Source organism: Neolamprologus multifasciatus, chromosome 12, assembly GCF_963576455.1.
Source record: "Neolamprologus multifasciatus chromosome 12, fNeoMul1.2, whole genome shotgun sequence".
Taxonomy (NCBI): domain Eukaryota; kingdom Metazoa; phylum Chordata; class Actinopteri; order Cichliformes; family Cichlidae; genus Neolamprologus; species Neolamprologus multifasciatus.
Window position 1 is genome coordinate 13,870,942 of NC_140450.1, and position 17,943 is coordinate 13,888,884.

A 17,943-nucleotide genomic window follows, 5' to 3' on the forward strand; every position below is an offset into this window, starting at 1 on the left:
GTAACTGCAACACCACAGTCACATGCTTTTTAAACCATGTGCAAACTTCCTCTTCAAACATTTCCACTAGTGGATTGGATGTGAGTGGAATATACACATAAGTTTTACTTTATTGTTTTACTGCATCCATTGTTTAAGTTTTCATTTTCTAGGCCCACTAGCTGAAAAAGGTAAACTTATAAATAAGTTGTACAAATCAACCATCAAACACAGTGATGAGTAAACACTGTCCAAATTAAGACTCTCAAACCCTTTTGGGCTATTCACAAATCAACAATAACAAATAAAATAAAATAAAAATAGATAAACAAAAACAACATTACAACATAAAAAAGGAAAAAATTGGATATAGCATAAAATATTTCTGGTTCTCCCTTTCTCACTGTCCCTCTCGCTCACTGTCTTTCTCTGTGTGTGCTGTCAGTGTCAGAGGCACAACTCTTCAACGTGCTATTAATAGTATGCATGTAAGGAGCCTGGTCAGTAAAAAAACAGAACTATAAGTTAATGGCAGTATTAACTCTTAACTAGAATCAATTTAGCAGGTTATTAGAAAATAGTTTGAAACTAGCCAAGTGCTCTTGAGGTACAAACGGGGCCGGGAAGAGTTAACCAGTAAGATGAGGGGAGGAGAGTGGGGAGGATAACAGCCAATATGAGAGAGAAGCCAGTTTAGATCAGATGTATATAATTAAATTCTAAATCAGTTTAAGTGTTATGTAATCACAGTGTTATTAGTTTACAGTATATTGGCTATTTAAAATCTAGTGCTTAGTTCAATAATTTATTTAAAATCTAATGTTGCTGAAGACCACTGAAATAAGTTTCGCCAGCGGAAAATGCTTCATGTTGTGTTGGGTAGAAACAAAACAACTAAAAATGTATGATAGAGGTAAAAGGTCATGTGTGTATGTTTGTGAACTGAAATTGTCCACTTGAACAGGGGATTTTTTTTAGAGTCCTGGCATTAAAAATAAATGCAGTTTTTAGAGCTATGTGACCAGCATCAGAGTGTGTCCAGCTATTTCTGGGTTGTCTGTGACATACGTAGTTTCACTGTATAATATAGTAAGGTCTTCAAGGTGCCCTGAGATGAATTTTGCTGTGAATAAAACTGAAGTGAAATTGAATTCTGTCTGGTTACCCACCTGTCTAGCATTTGACCGTTTAGAAAAATGTTATTGTGTATCTCTTCCCTCCATGTGTATGTGTGTTTGTCTCTGTCTCCGCCTATCTAACACACAGCTTCACACCTCGCATATAGACATGGCTTGCTTCACAGAGCAGCAGGGAGAAAAACTGTGTGAAAAACCATGAAAAAACTGGCACTTTCTGGAAATAAATTGCTAGAAAAGGGTCTCTCATAAATCTGAGTGCATTTTCAATTATTCCATTGTTGCTGGACCGGAGATTTAATCTGCTGTTGATTAGAAATGTCTGAAACCATAGGGGTACATTTTTATCACTATGGAGCTGTTATGTGTTCTATTTACCATTGCAGACCAAATTTCAGTGACCAGCCAAACCTTTGAGTATTGATAATAAAGAACCCATTTCATTTGAACCATTTACTATCCATTTATGAGTAATGCTGTTCAGAAACACCCTGGCCGTCGAGCTTGCCTGCAACATCTGATGGAAAAACAGCCAACTACCTGCTCCAGGTTGGGAAGGAGTTGGGGAGTGAGGCTAGAGTGGAGCAGGAGATTGACAAGCGGGTTGTGTCTGCAGTAATGTTGATGTTGTAATGGTTTGTTAAAGTAAAGAGAGAGCTGAGGGCGTAGGCACAGCTGACGTTTTACAGGTTTATCTCTGTTTCTGCTGTCACCTGTGGGCATGTGCTGCATGTAGTGACTGAAAGAATAGAATCACAAATATGAAAGGTAGAAATCCAGTGGTAGAGTTAAGATTGTTCATGCATCTCAAGATGTCATGCTTTAGGCATGTTCAATCCAATGCAGAGCATGGCTTTGGGTGCCCTATTATTCGCCCAGAAGAGTAGATGCGGTGACCAAAATCTGGATATATGATGGTAAATGAACTGATGGAATGACCTAATATTGTGTAAATATCAGTTAATTCTTGACAATTGGTATAATGCAGTAATTACCGATGTTCAGTTCAACTCAATTCAATTTTATTTATATAAAATTCTGAGCTGAAGCCCCCTGTTGGGCCACAGAAGTACTGCAGATGGGCTGCAGTAATAACAGATATTTAGTTTGAAATTACGCACAAGTATGGTCTTTTCTTATTTATATACATTTTTTTGGTTATATAAAAAGTAGTTGGGTCAAACATTGACCTTAACACTTTGGATATTACTGGGTAATATTAGCAATGTATAGCAAACAACTTTTATTGTTTGTTTTGAAAAAAATCACTTTCTCTTGTATTTTGATTAGAGTGAAGATTTAAGATTGAGTGTGACCCATGGGGATTTTCTGGTTTTTAAAGGGTCACACTCTTGACTTGACTCTTGACGGAATGACTGGTATGACTGGTTTACTTATTGAAACATGTTTGTGATGGCCTATTACCACTAAGAAATGTACTACAGCTATTGGATTTAATAATAATTTAAATAATAATAATCACAATGCTAAGATCTAAGTATAATTGGTTGAACCGAATATTGCAACTATCTTTTTGAGCCTAGAATCACCTGAGTCATGTATGAAGCTGCTGTTGTTGGCAATTATAGGCCCAGGCTACAATAGAAGTGTTTTCCATAAGATACATTTGCGATCTTTTTACTTACCTACAGTGATGAGTAGCAGGCATTGGATGAAAGACAGTTGATCAACGTGAAAAATTGAATGTGGGATTTGGATCACAACATAAGCTTGCAGGATGTACTTCACATTGCAAGATCTGAAAACAGTTATGAACATGAATGGCATCTGCAAATTTTCATGGATTGAGAAATAAAAAAAAAGTTTACTCTTAATGTTTAGAATGTGATTATTCTAAATTATTAATACTTTACTCTTCAGTAGAGTACTTGACATATATGGGTAAGCTAAAGAAATGTCATTTGAAGTGTTCTATTTAGGTAAAGAACTGATGTCAGTCAATTAACCTCTCCTAAAGTGCTTTCTCCAATCTGACACAAATAATTTTATTTTAGGACTGAAAGCTGCGCATCTGCATCTGAACTTAATTAATCTTTTTTTAAATAGAATTTGACGTTGCCTGCCAGTAGTACAACTAGACTGAGTCAAACTGCCAGTTTCAGACTGGTCTTTGAAGTTTTTTCTACTTTACTCCTTTTTCATATTGTGCTCTAATTACAAAACGAGTCATCCACATCAACTTTTCTTTTTTTAATCCAAGAGGCATTCATTGTAATTTGTGATGTGGTCTGATAAATGATATCAAATAGAATTTACATGTTTTGAATTCATAGTCTAGTCCTGCTTTGTTTAACCATTTGAGTCACTTGTTTTTCTTTCTTTTTTAAATTTTTTATAATATAATAATGACACTGACCTAAAGTCAGTCCCCTTCCTCATTTCTGCTCACCCACTTTAAAATTAGTGTGCAGAGTGATAAATAATAACAGGTTCCTTATGTTAAATAAATGTCTAACTTAAAATCCCATTATGGTTCTCTGACTGCTTAGTTCTATCACAGTGATTTGTCAGATGGCCAGTTTTATGGTCCCTTTTTTATGGCAGTGGAGGTAACATATTAACATTATGACAATTTATTGAGGACTATAAAGTGATTGGCCCTATTAAGAGCCTTTTTGTCTTGCATAGTGCATATTGGCATAGAGACTAATTACTTGTCTCTATGCCAATAAATTTGTCCTCAGGATTCAGGACATATTTGATCATAAATCTGGTCATTTTGGAATCAATATTGACCCTGTTGTCTTGGTGTAAGGAACAGACAGAGTGAGGTGTTTCTCAAGCCATTCATTTAACTTGGTCAGCTTTTTAGCTAACGCCATTTCACAAAGCTTGTGTTGCACATCAACTGTACTGTATTTTTTCACTGAGCTACCTAATAATAAAACGACCCACCTAATACTGTGAAGGACCTTGCCCCCATAGCTCTAAGCTCTGGTGCATGGACACAGGGGATCTAGGGTTGTATGACAGTGAAACTTTAGAATACTATGGGTTACGAGGTGGGACTTTTTGGGATTAGGCTTATTCTAGAAATTGCCCCAGAAGTTTGATCAGATATGTATCTGTGCGTATGGAGGCTGTGTGAAAACTCTGAGCTCTCTGTAGTCTTCTTTCTGTATTTCCCAAGCAGTTTCTGTGGTGCATGGGAGTGTCTTGTCTGTATGGGGCCTCCTGCTGGCAATACTCTGGCATTTGTAGCTATACCTAAACAACTAGATTGATTTATTAAATGAAAACTAGATTATATTAGTTTAAGTCTTGAAAATACTTAATCATCTGTGAAATTAAGTCCTGTAATCATAGCCAGACTGAAACCCAAATCTTATTAATGTGATTCTGGTCATTGGCTTTAATTAGTTACTAGAACATCCACACAGTTAAGTGTTTCAAAATGAGTTTCATAAGTATAGCCGACTTTCTTCTTCAGCAGTGGCAAAAAGCTTATGTCCATTAAATTGTTGAATAAAGTTGTTTAGCTAACCCGTTCTTCTTTAATTTTCTTTCCTGTGCTTGAAAGGGATTGAACGGCATTTAACTCGCAGACTAAAAGAAGAAACCTGAAGTATCTGGAATATCTATTCTTAATATGTACATAAAATTATAGCTTTCATTAAAAGCATCTCTTTGAACTATTTACATACTGTCAGGAATCAAAGTCATCAAAGTCAAATTTACTGAGGCTCAATTATTTTTTTTTTAAGAAATTAACGGCAGTTATGGAAAGCAAGTTCAAATGATCTCCTGGTATATATCAATAACCCCGCGGTGGTACCCGGCTGAGTTCATTTCACGCATCTTGGAGATAAATTGATTAACATCTTGTTATATTCTTTAATGGTTTACATTATTGTAACTCCGTCTCACACATAGCTAACATTAGTGCTCCACGCTGATCGTTGACCGACGATTGTAGTTTATGTGCCAGTTTATGCCATCTACTTTTTTAAATGGAATTTATAATCCTGGAGATTGGAAGGGTGCCAGAAAACAAGATAACACAAAAGCAAATTACACACACAAAAAAGAAAAATTACCATTATCATCGCTGGCTCCTTCCATGGTTGCTAGGCAACCAAACTCTGCTATTCAATTGTTCTGTGTTCCAGGGTGTCCAGCTGGTCCGGTTATTCCCTTATCACAGGTACAGTGAAAGGCCCCAGTGCATTGTGGGATTCAGCGCACCAGAGACTGAATCAAGCAGTGGTTTCTGCAGTTGTTCGATCATCAGTCACAGTAAATGACTCAGATGTTCTCTTGTAGCAGCGCAGTGTAGTTGTGTGGGTGTTATTGTGCACGCACAGCAATCCAATCATGCATGAATTAAATTAAGGTATTTGGAAGTGTGTTTTGTTTTTTTGTTTTATAGCCAGGCAAGAGGTCTAATTGGTAATAAATAACCCCCATGCTCAGATTTCCAGGTCAGCCTCCCACTGGATGTTTGCTGAAACAAAAATTGCAATAACTGAAGGTTTAAACATTGTTTGTGTATATTGTTTTACTCTTTGAAATTTACCTTTTAATTAAAAAAGGAATTTAGTTTCAATCATAGTTTGGGAACATGTTTTTTATTGGCTGGATAATTCGATTTTTTTGTGATTATATCTGTTAAATTACTTGGCACGAATATTCCCTTGGAATGAAGATGAATTGGCGGTTAAAGGTCAGAGATTAAGGTCACTGTGACGTCATGTCTGGCTGTTGTTGTGAATACAATTAATTCAGGAAATCGTTCACTTGGATTCAAGGGTGATTGGTATAGAATTCGTTGGTTAAAGGTAAAAGTCACCGATTATAAAATGTCTTTGGCCATAACTCAAAAATATGACTCATATTTGTGATATGATCACTATATCTTTTATAATTAAATGATAAAGTGATTTATTTTATTTACTGGAGGACAGCTCTAGACAAACATGGTTGTAAACTGCAGCTTTACTGTTTTTGGAGAGTTACAAAGCTGCAAGGCGTCAGTTTTAGTTTACTACTGTGTTTTTCCTCGAAATGATAGGGATTATTGCAATAGACTGGCAACTTGCTGGTGTAACCTGCCTTTTCGCCTAAATGACAACTAGGATAGGCTCCAGGTCCCCCCTCTCTCACGACACTGAATTGGATAAGTGGAAAAAGATTGATCGATGGATGCATGATGGGTATTATCTTAAGCCGCTGCTGTGGTCTTCTGTAGATCAGAATGCCTTCTGTCTCCTTTAGTAACTGCTGAAATTTCGATTACTTGATACAGGCAACAGTATCAGAGGGGCTCAGAGTAGAGCCGCTGCTGCTCCACATCGAAAGGAGCCAGCTGAGGTGGTTTGGGCATCTGACAAGGATGCCCCCTGGGCGCCTCCTGGGTGAGGTGTTCCAGGCATGTCCCACCGGGAGGAGGCCCCGGGGCAGACCCAGGACACGCTGGAGAGATTATATCTCTCGGCTGGCCTGGGAACGCCTTGGTGTTCCCCCGGATGAGCTGGAGGAGGTGGCTGGGGAGAGGGAGGTCTGGGCCTCTTTGCTTAGGCTGCTGCCCCCGCGACCCGGCCCCGGATAAAACGGATGAAGATGGATGGATGGATGGATGGATGGATGGATGATACAGGCAACATTCCTTTTAGCTATTTTGCATAACGTATAATGCCTTGTTGAGTTTTCTAGTCTTGTTCTTGACTTGTGCCCTCCACTGACATCATTACTCAAGCTACTGTTCTCTAGTAATTAGAAACCACTTGTTTTCTTCATCATTTCCTGCCTAAGGAGGTTCATGAATTGAATTTTATGTGCAAAGATGTGCAGTTTATCCTTTAAGTTCCCATTTTGCACAGCTTATGGGGATTTAGAATATACATTTGCCACAAGGTGAAATGTGTTATTTGAATGCTAATTGACCCTGTGCATGAGAAAATGCTAACTTCCTGGTTTGAGACCGGATGTGGGGTTGTGCATTTCCGGTAGCTTTACTTTGCGGTCAATCGCTACTGCGAAGATATACTCCAAAATTGATGTCCAAAACTCGAAAACGGAAAGATCACGTTAAGTTACAAAGAGGAGAAGGTGGGAACACTCACCACTGTTGTGTCATAAAAAATCTAATGATCAACTTTGACATTTAAAGAGTTTAGATCGATCAGTTGTTTACATCACTAAACACAAGCAGAACTGCATCACCCCATGCAGAAGACACATCGTCCACATTCAGAAGCACATATCTGTATAGTGACTGGTCTCATGATTTAAACAGGTAAATGTTCAGCATTCAAACTACAGGTGAACAATAGTCAAACCAGATGTTTCCCGTTATGTCGATATCAGCTAGTCAAGTACACATCTACACAGCATGTTAACAAACCGTGAAAAAAAAAAAAAGCCACACAAAAAATGAATGATTGCTGGTAACGGTTTCTATACATTAGTATTTACAAGGGTATGTTGTGACTTACCTTCAAAATTACAGCGGTACCTCGCTATAACGCGGTTCACCTTTCACCTCGCAGCTTTTTTAGTGCAAGTTTGCATGCTTATTTTTTTACATCACATTGTGTCCTGCGTCCTGATCGCTGCAGACGATCTCCTCCGTGACGTCTCTCCTGTACAGTACAGAATCGCTGCATCGATGGCTAGCAGTGTAACTCTGAAGTGCAGTACTGTATGTCCACGATGTCCACGAAACGTTTTGCACCGTCAAAAAATAAAATTGGCTACTTGATTTCACCTATCGCTGGTTATTTTTAGAACAATACACCCGCGATAAATGAGGGACAGCTGAGAAATATAACATTTGAATCACTTTTCTCTTTTGCTCTGAGGCCTGGGTAAAAATATTGACAAGTCGATGAACATCATTTACAGATATATTGGGTAAATGCCCAAGACATCTATAGAAATGTAAATCGCCGCTTGATTCATTCATTTGCTTAACTTGTTTTGGACCGTAAACAGGGCGTGAATAGGACACCGGAAACAAAGCTCCCCACAGGAGTTTCCGCACCGGAAGTAGCATATGCTAACGTGCACATAGTCAATTGACTAAAAATCTTTAATGTAGGTTGTCGTAGTCATACTTGTTTTGAATTGATATCTCAAAACGTATTGCACACAGCTCAATAGCAGCTGGCCAGCAGTGTCTTTTGTTTAGTTTTTTGTTATTGTTCCAATTTTGAAGTTTTCTACTGAACATAAGAGAATACATCATGTCTCATTTTAAAAGCTGGCATTGACATTTCTAGGAGTAAGTCTGCTTGACATAAACATTACTTCAAGAGCATTGCTGACATTTTTTCATGGCTTATATGAATGCATCAGGAAATGTCACTGACAGTCTATAATATACTTTACTGATTGACAGTCAATAGGGTCTGATGAACTGGTTGAATGTAAAAGCAGAGGGAGAGACTGTGAAAGTGTGATAGAAGACAGATTTGCTGAACATATGCAGAAACCAAATGTCTGACTGTAAGTTTAAAGTTTCCTCGCAACTGCCCGTCATCTGAATCTGAAGCACATTGCAAGAAGGCTTATGTGTTAGTTGAAATGTAAACATTGCCATTTGAGCTGTGAGTGCAGAAATCCATTCCAAATGATACAAGGTGCTTTTGTGAGCAATGTGTGGCATCTGAAAAATGTATTTTTAGTTCATTAATGTTGTCAAGGTTTACATTGGCTGGCTATCTGCCATTTTCTGGATAGCATAAAGTCTGTCACAGGCAAGGCAAGCTTCCACTGAGGAGAAACAGATTGCTCGTGATGTCAGTGCACTAGGTTAGGGGATATAGCTGTAGCTTTGCCCTGAAAGTGGAAACCGTGCGTGGCCAAGTGCACAATAGGAGGAAGATTGAGAGGCTATAAATAAACACAGTAATGAGAGTGTGGTGTCACTGTCATCATCATGCCCTGTTGCCGGTTGCCTGTAGCCACACCTTCTTTCCCTTGACCTTTTGACTGTCACGTTTCAGTTCTTGCATCCCTAAATAAAATAAAGAGATGTAAAGAGATAAAAAAAATTAATGCCAAATTTGTTTTTAGTTGTTTTGATAAGCCATTTGATTGGGGAAGTTAGTTAGGTATACAGTAGCCTGTATGCTAACTAGTTAACAAACACATGCTACACCGAAATCTCTGATCTGTCTTTTTCTTAAAATAACATCAGACATTCAGTTTTAGAATCTTCTCCCTCAAGGTCTCGCAGTGCATGAGAGCACTGTGGGTCACAGAGGGGTGCAGCTGCTTCCTGGTGCAGAAGGAGCATATACTGCAGAATTTTCTCCAGCTGCCACAAATCCCATGTTTAGAAAGTCTTGGTGACTTCTTTGAGTGTAATATTTAGAACTCTGGCTGAAATGACACTGATAATTCCAGTTTACTGTGTGACCACAGTGATTTATCTATAGTTTTGCTACATATATTAGCAAGTTCTGCCACAAAAAACTCCCCAAAACATAATAACACATTAAATCGAGTCATTATCTTTAAAATGAAAGTCAAGTTGTGGTTTAAGAAAGGATTACCATGCAATCAAAATTCACCTTTGGAACCAGTCTTAAGCTAGAGTCACACTGGAAGATCATAAAAAGTGAATGATATTCAGTGACTGCAGGCTGAATAACCACTGGCTAAGCAAAGTGGGTGTTACCCACCCAGATGAATTTCCCTCAACTTCCAGGCGACAACGCAGGATACTGTTGATTGATGTATGACCCGATAATAAAAACATTTAAGTGTTACCTAGGCAACAGGAGCCTGGAATGTCTGCAAGCGATCAGCCATCAGTACGAGCATTGCTTCCAGTTTGGACGCAGCTTTAAGACAATATTCACAAGGTGTGTTCAGATGGCAAAAATACTGACTCCAAATGTAAGTTTTCACTGTGTGGGGAACAACTAAACAACAGTATATCACTACACAGTGGAATTACTGTCTCTGCTGTAGATGTCTGTAGATGCTGTTGTTGTAACTAATATATAAGAATTTGTATTTGCATAACAATTTCTATAAAAATGGCACAATATAAGGAATTTCCATTTATTTACAAGTTATTTATTTCAGTAGTATAGGATATACGATAGTATCTGTTTGTTTTTATTTATTTAATGATTTTTATTTCAGTAGTATAAAATTTCCACGATAGCAGCAACAGGTATCTGATGTGTTAAGTACAGAAGGGAGTGTTGTCTGCACTCTTATGGTATTCTAAATGGAGAAAATGGACCGTGCTGTGTGTGTACACTGAGGAGTGGTAATGCAGCTGTACTTGTGCACTCATCACTTAGGCTATTAAAAAGGTGCAATTACCAGTGCTCTTTGTTTATTCCACTCAGTGCCTTTGTAATCAAGGGTGTGATGAACATTGTAGCATCTCGGACCTATTATTGTGTAACCTTTTTTTTAATACTGTGCACATATTTTCACTTGGTGCAACTATTGTAAACACTAAAACGATATAACGTAAAATCATTTCTGTTATATTTAGTTTATCTTGCAGTACTTTTTGTTCAATCAACTTAAAAATGTGATCCATCTATTTTATTTTTGTTATTCTTTTTAAATGTTTATCATATTTCATTAGTATGGCATAGTATTTCAAGTGTCGTTTAGTGAATGAAGAGCGAGGGGTGTGCGCCACATCACCGTTTATGGTTTATTCTAGGAATTTGATAGCACTGCACACTGATCAGTGTGAGATTAACGAGATTTGACAAAGCTCACAGCCTAAAAAAGCACAAACTCATGAAAAAACGCTTGCCACGTCCCCAGAGGGCACTTTGATTCCCTCTATCCTCCTGCCAGCTCACTTCATGCCTCGCTCCGCTCTCATTGATGTGAAAATCGTTCTACAGATACGGGAATATCAATGTCTGTCCGTGTGTGCCTGCTTGCTTGTGTTACGCACCTGCTCATTGTATGTGTGTTTGTGTCTGTGTGTGTGTATTATTTTATTTTAGTGCTTTATCCTTTCACATCCGTTGAACCTTGTGTCTGAACTACATCTGAGCAGTGGTGTAGCCGGGACACATCACATAGATGAAAAGAAGAGAGGGTTTTTTTTTTTATGTACACAGCACATTTAAATTGTATGAGCTTGTTATTGTGCTTTGACTTAGCTTTGGGAGGGTAATTGAAAATGGAGCTGAATACATAGTTTGTTTGCATGTGTGAGACCAATGAAACAATATGAGGAAAGCCAGCCTCTTGGGTGTGAATTCTGTGTTTGTTTGTTTTTTGTTTTTCAGGGTCTTACAATTGTATATACTTTTCTAATTAAGGGATTGATGTTGTTTTCATATGCATCTTAAAATTCTTAGAAATTTACACCCCAGATATTTGCTGTAATCCTCCTCCCCCAGGTTTCCCTTGTCATAAGACTAAAAAAGTTTTTTTAATAACATGACAAGCACAATCTTGCTTAATGAAGATGTCTTAAGAAAATCATGCTTCTCACCAAGACAGATCAAGCCCCCAGAGAAAGATGTGGGTGAGTGTGTGGGACTGCTGCATCAGTCTCATCTTGCATGGCCTCGTTTTCACTCTGGAGCATCAGAGATTTACCATAAACCAGAGTAGAACCAGCAAAAGAGTCTAAAATCACTTTATGGTCCTGCGTGGCCCTAGCTCATGAGAGACCAAAGCCTGTGTATCCATGACAACGCTAAGATGGGATGCACTCTCAGCCATTGACTCCTCTCAGTCAGGGCTGAGTGCTGAGGGAGGAAGTAGAGATAAGGAAAGATTCAATTCAATTTGCTCTGAACGTCTGCTTGCCCCTCATGTAAATAGAATGAGCAGGTTATACTCTGAGCTACACAGGAGTAAAGCACTGAAAAGTAGAAATGAGGGCGAGAATTATGTTGTCATGGCTGAGTCATCTTTGGTCCCCAGAGGTGTGGAAACGCTTTTCTTTTTTTCCATTTTTCATTTCCATTTTATTATTTCAACCACTTGAAGAATCTCCTGGAAGAAAGAAACAGCACACCCGTCCCACTGAAGTCTCATCTATTTGATAAAGGAAAATTGGTTCTCAAAAAAAGGCTTTGTTTGAGTCCTTTATTTGAAATCTCTGCGACTGTAGTGTTTAATGCTACAGCCTACTGTAAATATGGATACTGCAAAAAGACCTAGAGCAGACCTGCATGGGCAGCAAGGCTTAATGGATCCCACACATGCCGTACAAGTCTCCCTGAACACCTGTGTAACTGGAGGCTCAGTTTATAGCAAGGAGGAGGAAGCAGGTTCGTTGTTAGGTTCCTATCCTAGTCATGATGACCCAACTCTTTTGAAATCAATAGCCATTTCCATCGCTGTCTTGTTAGTCAGACAGAAAGAATCCCAGATGTATACTCCTCTTCTGCTGCTCTACACTTTCTAAATAAAGGTGGTGCACTTTCTGTCACAGTCAGCAATATACTGCTTGCTACATGTACACGATTTTTATATTGCTGTCATGTTAAGTACGACAATGATCGAGATGGTTTATTCCATATTATCAGAATAAACTGATCTGAAATTTAACCCTTGGAAAAAGTTTTTGGAACTAACCATTGTTTTCCACGTAATGGTGAAAAGGTTCCTTTTGACCTCTATTTTTAGTTTTACCCACAGCATGAATACAATCTCCTCCATACACCCCTACTCTCGCTGCTTTTGATCTTAGGATCAAGCTGCATCCCCTGGGCTTGGTGTGTCAGACGATTCCTATTTTCTGTTAGCCAAGCTGACTTTGGGTACACAGACAGCTTTCACTGGGCTCAGTGGAGTTGCTAGAAGAATAAATGCAACTTTTCCACAAATATTTACTGTCTCTTCCCTGTGAAAGACATGATACACGAACAAACTTAAATTGCCTCATTTGTTTTTACATTTATTTACAGTATTTACATTTTTAAAGCCTTAAGAAATTGTATAGTAACCCAAAAATCAAGAAGAAATCTTCAGATTTGCCTGCAGAGTGCGAAAACATTACTGGATTTTTATCATTTCACCTTTTGAATTTCATAGCTTGGTAGGCAAAGGTTATTTTCTGGTGGTGTAATTCCATCTGTGCATGGTTTCTTCATCTGAACTTTAATCTCAAGGATCATGGGACACCTTGCAAGTGAAGTCAGAGCTCATCACTCTGTGTCTCTGTGTAGGTGGAAGAGGTGGTGGATGTCGGGGCTTTTGCTGCAGAGGATATCCACATACCCAGCATCTATGTCCACAGGGTTGTCCAGGGCGCCAGTTGTGAAAAAAGGATTGAGGTACAAAATTATACTTTAAAGAGCTCAGACAAGTAGACACATTACATTTGGAAGGCATGCAAAGCATTCTGGATTATGAAATTGTAATGGAAAAAGAAAAAGAAAAATCCTGCAGTGATAGAACTGTAGAGATGAACCTTTCCCAAGCCTTTTCGCATTTCTATCACTGTTCAGAAATAGCCTTTGTTGTTTTATTCATGTGTCGTGTTACTCAACCAGAATGAACTTTTCAAGATTATATTATATTTCCATATGTTTCCAGAAACGCACAGTAAGGAAAAGCCAAGAAGAGAAGCCCAAGCCAAAGAAGGAATCTGACATTGTTCGAGAGAGGATCATTCGCAGGGCTGCTCTGGAATTTGAGGATGGCATGTATGGTATCCTTTGATGGAAATGCAAGCAGTGAGAGGATCAAAAAATCATATACATTTGTGAAGCAGTGGCCTACTTTTAACGCCCACCAGGAAAACCAAACCAAAAAGTATCCAGCTGCCACAGAAGAATGCTTTACCTTGGCTTCCTTTATTAACAAGTTGCATAATAAATGATGCACATAATGTGCTATGCTTTTTTTTTTTTTTTTTTTTTCTCCCTGTGGTCTTTAGTTACATTTTATCGTGACAGCTTCTGCCCTTCCTCGTGAAATCATCTTTAGTTTTTGATCAACTGATCTGTGATTAACCATTCAGTGTTTTTTGGACTTAACATGACTGTTTAGTGACTGTTTAAACAATGCGTGCATTTGTTAATCTTAACACCTTTTTCCCTTGTCAGAAATACAAATATTGAAGCTACTGTCTTTAACAAAGAATAATACAAGCTAACCTTGGTATTGGTATCCCCATGATGGCCAGCAACTTTATAAAACCAGACATCACTGTACACCTCCAGAGTGAAAATGGGATTCTGGGGCTGGTAAGACACCTACGCTTTGTTTTTTTTCCCCTTCCCTCAGGTTTCAGCACTTTGAATCTTGACTAAACAAGCTAACGAGCTACATATTTCTTCGTTCTTTGCAGAGACGTTTTTTTGAAGTGGCAGTAAGCATGTTTCAAACTGAATAGCCATTTATTTAACCAGCATCATTCCTAGTTGGGGCCCTCATTTGAAATGTGTTTCGATTGTTACGTAAGAGATTGTAGCAATTTGACGCTTTCTCTTCCATTTTTTTTCTCATTATTTGCCGGCTGAGCCTTTTAACAAAGGCTGCCGCTGTCGATGCTATAGAGTGGCTCTCCAATCAGTTGTGTTGACAGAATGTAGGCGACTATGGTAATTTCTTATTTGTCAATGTTATATTTATGACTGCCAGTTTCAAAAAGGCACCGATCTCTCCACCTCCTCAGTCTCAAAGGATTGCTCTCTTTGTTGAAAGCAGAGAAAATCAATGCCTCATCTAATCGGAGAAATGTGATTGTGCCTCTTTCTTCAAAGACCATGGCCAGTCAGGCTGAGTGACATGTGTCCTGCCGCATGTGTGCATTTTTTTTTTTTTTTTTTTTTTTTTTACCTTTTATTTCTTTTTGTATAGGGTCCCTACCCCACTGAGGATGCAGTAGACGCAGACCTGATTAATGCTGGTAAGGGTTATCCTAATGAACATCTAATTTCCCACGTCCTCTGACAAAATTAGATAATTTATTTAAGAGAGTTAAGTATGAAAAATGGTCTGGTAAAATAATAGGGAAAATAAGAGCATTTTATTTTACCATTTTTTTTCCCTGCCTGCTTCATGCTTGGCACAAACTTACTCAGATAATACTTGTTTGTTGACATTTGACAAGTGTCCAGTTATGCAGCATCGTTTTTCCCTCTCGAATTCAGCCTTCCATTAATTTTTTTAATGCCATTGTTGTATGTTTTTCTTTGTTATTTACTGTCTTCATGTTCATGTTCATTCACTTCATGTTGCTTTTTGATGTGTTGAGTGTTAAATTCACTGCTATGATAAATGAATTGCAATGCTTTGTGTTGCTTTTCTACAGGGAAGGAGACTGTCACTGTGCTCCCTGGGGCAGCGTATTTCTCCAGTGATGACTCATTTGCTATGATCCGAGGGTAAGTCCATAACACACAAGCTTTTCAAAACTTATTTGTTGAATTCAAGTAAGATATGCCTAACAGTGGTGGACTTAAATGTAAGTCACTTAAAAATTATTGAGTCACTTATAGCTTGGAGGAATACATAAAGTGAGACCTTTATAAACATCATTTCTAATCTATTATTTACTGAATTTTAGAGTCGTCATAATTTCCTATTTGCTTATCACCTGCACCAAACACCTATAACTAGAGGCCAAAACCATGACTCACAATGCTGGACAACACTGTCATCAGTACAACTAGACAGCAGCCTTCCAAATATTCCCAAGGTCTTCGGTTCTTATTGATTTGCCAGCTCACTGTGATTGCCCACCCAGACTCCCTGCAGTATCAATTCTTTTTGTCCTCCCAGCAAGAATTCAATATTGCTCATAAATAATACTGTCCTGTCACACTGGCAGGTACCAAATGGAACAACGCTAAATTTGTCCATGTGTGAGTGTGTCTGCTATTGTGCAGGTATGCTGGGAAAGAATTACTCAACATATGGTGTGCTGTGAGCCACATTACCTCAGACACCACACTTATTATGTTACACTTGGACATTTAGACTTTATCACTTCTTAGTCTGTATGTGTTTGTGTGTGGCCAACACCCACCATGAGCTGCTACATTCTTTTGCAGAAACAAAAAGGATTAAAGTGCTTTATGATTATACAGTAGGCAGCAGTACTAATCCGTGCAGCTGTAGACATCCTAGTGATACCCCTAACTGCCTGTTGCAGGACTTTACTTTGGACTTTAAACTCCTTATTCTGAAGCAGAGATTGCTTCCAGTGAAGAAAGTATCACACATAAAGAGACAAGTGAAACTTAATTTGTTAATATAGTGGATTATAGTGGTACCTCTAGCACAGGGGTCGGCAACCTTTCTGATGATGAGTGCCATCTAAAATTTCCTCAGAAGTCAGTGTGCCATATAATTGCATTAGCAATAAATTTAATAACACTCTATACTAATAGTTACACACTATATAGACCAACTTTATAGAATTATATTTGTTTGCAGATGTTAGCAGCTATCAGCAAATAGTTATCAGCTATTTTGAAACAAAAAAAGACACTTTTTATCCATAACAAGAACTCCATAACAGCAAATGAACTGTACAACAGAAAATGCAAATGCTATTTATGGTCTCCTCACAACAATGATAAGAAAAATAAACTGGGCCAATATGGCATGTCTGTTAATACAGAGATACACATGCTAATGTGATCTCTGGTCTCCCACTCAGAGACACAGGTCTCCGAGTGTCCAGATCTCTGGTCTCCCACTCAGAGACACAGGTCTCCGAGTGTCCAGCGTTCAGACGGCTACCTAAGGACACTCTTCGTGTGAGAGAATCTGCTCACACAGACATGTAGAGCGAAACACTGTCAATAAGGTCTCTGCAATGTTCTGAAGACAGTTAAACTTGTCAGGTAGTGATGTCCAGCAGGTGAAAATGCAAGCTCAATGAACACGCACAGCTATGGATTCCAGCTGCGTTCGTCGTTCTTTGACCCCCACAGAGTGTGAGTTCTGTCTCGAGTCTACGGATGTATCAGTGTATTTCCGCGGTGCTGATGCTGCGCTGAGCGAACAGCTCCTGAAGCATTTAAAGTGTCGGAATGTTGAAATTTCAACGTTGCTTGAAAAAACTACCAGCTAGCAGCGTCCCTCTCACAGGTAGGCTAAGTTATTTTTAGCCAATTACAAGTTTAATCTGATAGTTGGGGTTGTTAGCTAAGATACCATCAATAAGAAGCAGCACAACTAATGTGTGTATGCAAGTTAATTTGCGATGTGCACCGCTGGCCCGGCCATTTATTTTTTTTAATGCACCTTCTCAGATTAATTCACTGCGTGTCGTGCCCAGGGCTGGACTGGGACAAAAAAATCAGCCCGGTCATTCTGACTAGAGACCGGCCCACCAGGTGTTATAGGAAAAGCCACAAAGCCTTTGAATGAAAACAAATGCTGTGGTGACAGTGATGTACACTGTCTTGTGGGTATATGTATGATTTCTATACATTTTACGCCAGATAAAAACTTTGGTTCTAAGATTCAGATAATTATTTATTAAAAGCTAGATATTTTAAATGAGAATAAGAAAGAAAAGTATTTCTTTGTGCCCCCCTCTCCCTGTTAATGCCCTACCTGGCCCCCTGGCAAAACTTTGCTAGAGCAGCCCCTGCACAGTTACCAGCTGTCAGCTACATAAAAAAAGGATCCTGGTGTTATTTGTCTCTCAGAAACAGTTCATAACTTCCCTTCAACTCATTCATGTCACCTAAAAGGTAAACCTGTTTCTCCATCACCTGTTCAGCTCTGATGATTCAGTAAGGACATCTCCTGGTTTCATCTTCATGTTTCCCTCTCACCACATATCCAAACTGATATCATGACCAGCAGCTTTTACAGCTGTGGCTCCAGCAAACATCAGCTGATACTAGAAATTAATATTAAATAAATTCTAACAACAGCTGATCAAGCTTAA

General features: G+C 38.6%; 1 protein-coding gene and 2 long non-coding RNA genes across 3 annotated transcripts in view; all 3 read left to right on the forward strand.

Moving 5' to 3' along the window:
* Positions 1-17,943, forward strand: part of oxct1a (3-oxoacid CoA transferase 1a) — a 55,379-nt gene that overhangs the window by 7,759 nt on the left and 29,677 nt on the right. The window contains exons 8-12 of the mRNA XM_085181573.1: positions 13,253-13,360; positions 13,623-13,737; positions 14,181-14,275; positions 14,892-14,940; positions 15,346-15,418. Coding sequence (XP_085037699.1) covers positions 13,253-13,360; positions 13,623-13,737; positions 14,181-14,275; positions 14,892-14,940; positions 15,346-15,418 — 440 coding nt within the window. The remainder of the gene's footprint in view (positions 1-13,252; positions 13,361-13,622; positions 13,738-14,180; positions 14,276-14,891; positions 14,941-15,345; positions 15,419-17,943) is intronic.
* On the forward strand, positions 3-11,544 carry LOC146506617 (uncharacterized). Its single transcript, XR_014877397.1, has 2 exons — positions 3-6,381; positions 6,733-11,544. It is a non-coding gene; the product is annotated as an uncharacterized LOC146506617 (long non-coding RNA).
* On the forward strand, positions 15,425-17,703 carry LOC146506618 (uncharacterized). The gene is made up of 2 exons (XR_014877398.1): positions 15,425-16,706; positions 16,751-17,703. It is a non-coding gene; the product is annotated as an uncharacterized LOC146506618 (long non-coding RNA).